Here is an 8,475-nt window from a genome sequence, read left to right as displayed (position 1 = left end):
GTTGGATCTGAAATAAAATAAAATTAAATTAAATGTAAATTCTTGTTATATTTCCAAGGTTTCTCAACTATTTGTCGTAAAGTGAAGTTCCGATTCTGACAGCCTCTGTTTGGCCTGAATCTAGCTTATTCTTCACCAAGCTTTTCTTCCACAATTCTTCTCAACCGTTTCTCAAGTATACTTGCATAGATCTTGCCAGGAACACTCAGTAGGGAAATACCTCTGTAATTCTCACATTCAGTTTTATTTCCCTTTTTATATATGCATACTATGAGAGCTCTACTCCAATCATCGGGAATTCGTCCCTCTGTCCAGGCCTTCTGAACTATGCAGTGCAGCCACTGTAACACTTTCATACCTTCATACTTCAGCATTTCTGGTCGAATATCATCTACTCCTGCTGTCTTTCCACATTTCAGGCTTTTGATGACTTTTCTACATATCCATACTAGCAAACACTGACCAGGCATGTAAGTGTGGATATGTATTTCTGATTGCATACCTGGTCAGTGGCTACTACCAGGCTGTCAGTGATTGTTTCATTTAGCAATTTTTCGAAGTAATTACTCCATACTTCAGTTTTCATCTCACTTTTATCATCTCTAATTCCTTTAACAGCACTCTTTCCTCCATTTCTGAGCTTCTTCAACAACCTCCAGAATATCTTGCCACCTTGTTGATATTTATTTTCTATGTTCTTACCAAAGTCTTCCCATTGACTTTTGTTTAGCTAGTTTTACACAGTCCTTCGCTTTCTTACATTTTCTTTTATATTCTCTAAGAAAACGGGCTGACTTACTTACCATGAACTTTCAATATCATTTCTTCTTTTCTTCACTCCCTCTTTAAGTTCCTGGGTGCATCATGGAGTTCTGATTTTTCTATCCTTACAGATGTCAAACGCCGCTCTGGCTGAATCAATCAATGTTTTCTTCAAGGCTTGTCACTGAATCTCCAAAGTTTGGTTCTTGTTTCAAAAATCTTCTTGAACATTTCATGAATAGAATATTGAATTAAAGCTAATGTGATGGTTAAACCATTAGACCATTGATTAAACCTCAATGGTCTAATTTTTTTAAAGGATTTCGGAGATTTTTTTCTCCAAAAATAGAAATGCTCGAAGATCACTTCTCAAAATACTTTTAGAGTAATTTTTATTCAAACAGATGAATTGTTGATGGCTATATTAAGAGGTTTACTGCATATATAAGTATCTTGCTTATCTTGTATAACACATCGATCATAATGATGATCTCCTCGTTCAAGTAGAACGTTGAGTTACCTATCAATCATCATTCTTTTCCGCGCAAATATTTTGTCTTTATCTTCCCCTGTTTGTATGCATGTCATAGAACTCTTCCATTCACATTACACGTGGTTGTGTTCCAATTTTCAGCCGAACTCCAAACAGTCACTTCACTAGAATTTCATTATTCCATGTCGAAAACATGCTCATATATTTCTGTATTACAATTATAATTTCGAATTAAGGTCACGTGTTTCTTATCATCATTTCTGGTGTATATTCATGGAGCGGGGGGGGAATACTAAATAGTATCGATCTTCCAAGGTCTATATGTGAATTTTTGCTCAAAACGTACATATCGTTATCTCTAGTCTTTGAGTGTTTTCTTTCAATATTTGTAGTATTAGATATTTATGTGATTTTGAAGTGAATTTCAGATATAAAAATTCAATTAAAACAGATTCCAACATTTTTTATTGTATTATTAAAAGACAGTTCAAGCTAAGAGATGACTGAATGATATCGCTGGCTGTAGAACATCCAGTTCTACAGCCAGTGTATTTAAAGCAGATTTAAATACACCAGTGTATTTAACGTTGCCAATGGACTATTTTAATCGCTCCTGACAAAATTACCGAAAACAAAAAACTCATTACACCACTGATCAGTCATCGACAAATTATTTTTCTAATTTACGGCAATTTTTATATAAAATTTAATAAATCTCAAACTAGAAACACAACATATCAGACGATGAACAAATCTACCTCTAGAGATAGTATATCAAAATCATTATGATTTATTGCAAATTAAAGAATTTGCAATAAATTCTTTAATTTGTTGTTTCAAAACTTTCAAACGGTAAGTCGAAAAATGTCGCCAAGATTCCCAAACATCTCATTGATACTTGAATGTTTTTTTTTCTAACACAAATAATAAGATGTAGGTACTGTATAATTAAATTTTGATATGTCTGGTATAGCATTGCATGTTCAACATGTTTTTTTTTTTTTTTAAAGTTTCATTGGATATTCTTTCCCTTACTCCCCTATCTGAATATGAATGAGACCATCACTCATGAAGAATTTTTACCAAACGATTTAATGCCAACTGTTATACAATTTATGTTCAATAATATAAGCTATTTTTCACATATCTTAACAATACACTTTCCATTGTGTGTGTGTGTGTGTGTGTGTGTGTGTGTGTGTGTGTGTGTGTGTGTGTGTGTGTGTGTGTGTGTGTGTGTGTGTGTGTGTGTGTGTGTGTGTGTGTGTGTGTGTGTGTGTGTGTGTGTGTGTGTGTGTGTGTTAAAACGTTGTGGTTGTATTTAAAGCTGTTCTTTCGTTTGTGGTATTGTTGGGAAAGTGCGTGCTAGTAGCATCTCGTGAACGCCAGTACATGATTACAGCTGAATGACTATCTGGGAGGTTGTAGCTCAAGTTGTTATTTAGATGAACAGGATTGAAGATGATTTCCCTAGATTCCACGATTTTTCTCTCTAGTTCATCATTGCAATGGAAGATGTTAGTAGATTTTTCCCAACAGACTTTGTGACTTTGGCTTTCATCATTAGGATGAGCAGAGAAAAGGATATGACTTGATAATGCACTGGCTCGCTGTCTCTTGTATGTAATGTCCCTCATGTGTTCTTCCATACGTAATTCAACAGATTTGTCTGTCTGCCAAAATAAGGAATATCACAATCACACAATATTTTATATACACCAGGGTATTTGAGTTGATGATGATGACAAGGTTTTGGGTGGCTAATTAAGAAACGGATCTTTGGAAGTGGAGTGAACAAGGTTCTGATATCCTGATATCTTAGATCTTTTGCTAATTTATGTGAAACTGTACTTATCTAAGGAATAGATATATTGCCTTTGAATCTATTTGTTTCTTCTGAGTGATGTCTAGGAGGATTAAGAAGGAATTTTTCAATGATTCTCTTGGAATATTCATTAACTTTGAAAGAAGTTTTGAGATGGTTTATTTCTGTAAGAAGTTCATTTGGGTCATCCAGAAGAGAACGGGCTCTATGTCCCAAAGTTTAAATTATTTCAAGCTTATGAGGACGGAAGTGATGGGACTGACTATGCAGATATCTGTTGGTATGCGTTGGCTTTCTATACATCGATATTTTGAGTTTACCAGAGGAGCGTGTCAGTTTGACATCAAGAAAAGGCAGGGAATTATCCCTTTCAAGCTCGGCAGTAAACTTAATACTTTGATGTCGGCTATTGAGATGTTCGAGGAAAACCATAAGAGAATCATGTCCATGGCTCCAAATAATGAAGACATCATATACATAGCGTTTCCAAACTTTAGGTGTTAAAATAAAGGAAGAGATAGCCTTGGTTTCAAAATCCTCTAAGTAAATATTTGCGAGTACAGGGGATAAAGGATTACCCATAGCCAGTCCATGATTTTGTTTATATATAGTATCTTGAAATTTGAAGTAACTGGACTTGATGCAATGTGTAAGCCAGGCTAACATTTTTTGTTTGGATAATTTGTCCTTGAGTAATGTTAGGACTTCATCTGTTGGAACATTAGTGAACAAAGAAGTTATGTCCAAGCTAGCCATGATGTCATCTTCATTAACTGTTATATCCTTGATGTATGTAACGAATTCTGTAGTGTTCTTGATAAAGGATGGTGACTTGCCTGAAAAACGTTTTAGATATTTGGAAAGATATATTGAAAGGTTGTACGTCGGAGAATTGATACCTTCTACAATGGGGGCGTAGTGGGTTGTTCTCTTTATGGATTTTAGGAACACCATATATGCGAGGAATTAATGGATGGAGATAGCGTAGAGATAAGCGAACGTTACGGGATAATTCAGTGGTTGGTTTTAATAAGTTGTTAGTAAGATTTTGAAGTTCACGAGTTGGATCTCCCTCGAGTATTGAGTAGGTATCATCTTGTAGTAATTCAAGCATTTTATTCTGGTAATCTTCAGAGTTGAGGATGACTGTTGCATTTCCTTTATCCACAGGAAGGATAATTATATCTCTGTTGTATTTTAAACTTTTAATAGCTTTGCGTTCTGTTAAAGTAATGTTATCTGCAGGTGGTTTTGCGTTATTGATAATAAAGATTGATTCAACACGTAGAAGTTTTGCATCTTGTGGAGGGAGAAATGAACTAGCCTTTTCTATTTTTGTTAGTAGTGTTATAAATGTGGACAAAGTGGTCTCCTTTGGTATAAATTTTAGGGAAGCAATAAAGTTTAGATCTTTACTAAGGATGATTTTTTCTTCATCTGAAAGTATATAAGAAGATTTGTTGATAACGACTTTGGCAATATTGATGTGTGGTTTTGAGAAGTTCCTATTATTTTGTATTCTTTTTAATGTTTCAAATTTTCTTATAAGATTTACTTTGCTATTATATTGTGTTGTGGCTGCTTGAGATTCACAGTTTATTTTGGGCAGACAGACTTATCTGTCGAATTGCGTACGGAAGAACACATTACTTACAAAAGACAGCAAGCCAGTGCATTATCAAGTCATATCCTTTTCTCGGCTCATCCTAATGATGAAAGTCAACGTCACAAAGTCTGCTGGGAAAAATCTACTAACATCTTCCGTTGCAATGATGAACTAGAAAGAAAAATCGTGGAATCTAGGGAAATCATCTTCAATCCTGTTCATCTAAATAACAACTTGAGCTACAACCTCCCAGATAGTCATTCAGCTGCTGTACACGAGACATCTCGTGTACGCCAGTACACGAGATGCTAGTAGCATCTCGTGTACTGGCGTTCACGAGATGCTACTAGCACGCACTTTCCCAACAATACCACAAACGAAAGAACAGCTTCAAATACAACTACAACGTTTTCATGCTAATTATGTATAAAGACTGTCTATGTTGTTCATAGTCTTTTAACCCTCAATGTTTAGTGTTTTTTCTTTTTTTATAATGTCACCTGAAGAAGGCTGTTACAGGCCGAAACTAGTAGTATATATATACAGGGGCGGCTTGTGCATAGGCACTGCGGAACTGCAGCACCCCAATTTTTCTCGATATATAAATATATTTATTAATTTATTTATATTTGCTTGTAATATTTAATTTTATCATCAACAATCCTATACGATTCTCTTATTTTGTATAAAAAGTTATAAAAATTCATCCAGTAGCACTTAGGAGGGTGAAGGACGCTATCAGCACTGTGTTTACCACAGTATCATATTGCTACGCACGCAAGCATATGCACGTCATAATAATATGCGAGCTATTAGCGTAATGCGGCACTGTCCATCGCGCAGTTCCACTGTTGTTTATATGCAGTTTGCGCCAGTAGTAGAGTATTCATAGTGCTTATCGTGTTTACTCCGTCTCTTTAAATATTCGGACATTACAATTAAAGACATAACATTTGTTATAGTTTTTATTTTAGAACGTTATTGGGGTTATGATAATGGATTTTATTTTAAAGTAATTTTGAATTATACCAAACTGTATAATTTTATCAATAATAAACAATATTTTTTCGTGTTTAATTTTTTTTTAATTTTGACCATAATTTTGATATTTTATCCAAACACGTATACACTGTACTTACAGTGTGTATGTATATTTCCAGAGTTGCAGCACCCCCACGATTTCAAGCCACGAGCCACCAGTGAATGATGACATGTCTGGCCAGTTGATTCTATTCAGTCAGCGATTCTATCGTAGCAATTAAAAAAAAAAAAAATTGTAATTTAAAAAAGGAAAAATCGTAAAAAATTATTTTGCCGATTTATCTAATAACAATAAATGTACATTAACGATTTTTTTTTTCATATATAAATCATGTAATAAAGAAATAGCTGGAGGTTTAGTTGCTACTATTTTTTTTATATGTAAATCATTCGATAAATAAATGTTTGGCCAATATCTGCTACCTTAAGTTTGCAACTGAAGCTGAATTAGCCTGTCTGAGATTGATTTCTCTCTTCGCAAACCGACTGTGAACACAGGTGGCTTGGTATACGAATCCACGTGTGTCACAACCGTAATTGCCTGAACATGAACGTTAAATAAACCTGTACGCATAAAGACATGAAACTGAGCTCTTATTATTTTTGTAATGTTTATATCAAAGCGAGCCCAAACACTTACTTTTTTCTTACATTCTAAGTTAACCAAACGATTACGTGTTGGGTCCAGGTGTAAGCAAATGACAGGTCTTCAATAAAACAGGATTGAAAGAAGACTAACTTTCTTACCTGCGATCACAGACACTTTGGGAATGCTGATATTTTGCACAATTACTCCAGAAGTGATGTGGGACGTCGGAGATAATGTAAAAGTGGGACCAACTAACACTCCAGGCGTCGGAGATTGAACTTCGTTCATAGTTGAAGAGGTGTTAGTGGAACGAAAGTCGAAAAATTTGCAAACAACCGACGTACGAACTGAAGTATGGGATCGCCGAGTCGATAGGTCAAAGTTCGTCACGGCAAAACGGCAACTTGTTTCTGTAGGAGAGCTAATAAACTAATCCGAACTACTGCTTCTTCAGACTGCGCTAAGAACTCCGAAAACCACGTGATCATTTCTCTCCGTGTGTCTCTTTGCTTGCTCTATCAGTGATTTAAAAAAAAAAAAAATATTCAAAACTAAACGGCCGATGCACGCACGGCTGAGAAGTTAAGCTAAGATTATCTACTCCTTACAAGGATTTCTTCGTCAATCACCCACTAGACACATCGTTTGAATGCTCTTTCAAACACCCGAGACTGTGCTGCCTCTTCCCATTGAAGAAACCCCCTCACTGCTATTCGTTACGGTAAATGTTCCCCTCTCTGGGCGTCCTTTTTATCAGTAACGATAAACGTTGCATCACAGAGTGTGTTCAATATTCTTCAACGTCATCACGATCGATTTGATTAACTTCAATTAACTGGATTGGTCGTATTTTACTTCCAATAATACTAATTTTCGTTTTTCTGTAGGTAAAATTTTGTGTTGGTCCTCTTTTAATAAAGAAACACAAATTAAACTGTCCATTGATGTAAACTTAGTAAATAACATGTTTATCCATCCACTTGACGCGCAAAATTAATACTATTTACTTTAACTATCGCGTTTATAGAACGGTACATCATAGGAGAGCAAATATTTTTGTGTTCGTCAGTTACAAACCAGATAAAGTTTATTCAAGTTTCAGACAACCCATACAAAGCAAATATAATTTTTAAATGAATTTGTCAATCAATAATAAAGAACAAATAATAACAATAAATAAAAATAATAAATTTATGACTTTGAGAGCCATTTGGTCTATAGGGTGGAATACGAAAACTTCTTTTAAGAGAGATGGACAAACCCTTCATCCACTGGTCCAATCTCCAGCAATTATTCCATGCTCTCATTATTCTAGACTCTATTTCTATTTCTATTGAACTGTTCAGTTACGCCTAATAAAGTTTTTTACGCTACTTACTGCCTTGTGTTATTTCTGTAAGTAGCGTAAAAAACTTTATTAAACTATAACCAATGAAGGGTTATAGTTTTTATATTACATTGGTATTAGAATAATAGGCTGGATGATCGTTAGGTAATCTGCGAGTCTTACTCGACATACAAATTACTTAACTCTTAAAAAACCGCTTCTTTCCTCCAACAAGCACGGCTTTTTTTTTTTTTTACTACTCAATTCATTTATCACCTAAAGATATTCAGCAAATAATAATAACATAATAAAGGAAGAGCAATGTTTTAACACCGTTCAGATTTCATAGCCAAATATATATATATATATATATATATATATATATATTAAATATATTAAAGGAGGCGAAGCAAGAATGCTTTTCATCTTCCCCGTTATCTGTAGAGGACAGTGTAGGGATAAGGTGTTATTGAGCTATTAAAGCTCTTATCATGGCAGCAAGCCTCAGTTAGAACTTCATTGGATACAGCATTGCCATCCATTACCCTCCAAGGGTATTGATAACCGCATCTCACGGTCGATTCCTTTATATATATAACAAGTTCTTAAAAGAACTGGGCGATGGACTGAGTCCTTGACTCTTTATCCCGTCATCTGAATGAAGAAAATCTGTGTGGATGAGATGTTATTGAGCTAAAAAGCTCTGGTCATGGCTGGGTAACGGCAATAGCCGAGCCTCAGTTAAAACTTCATTGGCTACAGCATCGCCATTTGTTACCCTGGAAGTCCTAAAAAGGACTTTTTAGGACTTTGAGAATCACCTTTGCTCATC

At 35.0% G+C, this 8,475-nt stretch overlaps 1 protein-coding gene across 1 annotated transcript in view; it reads right to left on the bottom strand.

Moving 5' to 3' along the window:
• Positions 1–6,979, bottom strand: part of LOC150103530 (hepatocyte nuclear factor 4-gamma-like) — an 80,663-nt gene extending 73,684 nt beyond the window's left edge. Inside the window, exon 1 of the mRNA XM_090398269.1 lies at positions 6,475–6,979. Within this exon, the coding sequence (XP_090254395.1) occupies positions 6,475–6,604 (130 nt within the window). The 5' untranslated portion in view covers positions 6,605–6,979. The remainder of the gene's footprint in view (positions 1–6,474) is intronic.
• Between the last annotated feature and the right edge of the window lie 1,496 nt (positions 6,980–8,475).

Source organism: Typopeltis vanoorti, chromosome 9, assembly GCF_054136105.1.
Source record: "Typopeltis vanoorti isolate ZY-2024b chromosome 9, IOZ_Tvanoo_1.0, whole genome shotgun sequence".
In the NCBI taxonomy this organism is placed as follows: domain Eukaryota; kingdom Metazoa; phylum Arthropoda; class Arachnida; order Uropygi; family Thelyphonidae; genus Typopeltis; species Typopeltis vanoorti.
This window is presented reverse-complemented; position numbering and strand designations above follow the sequence as displayed.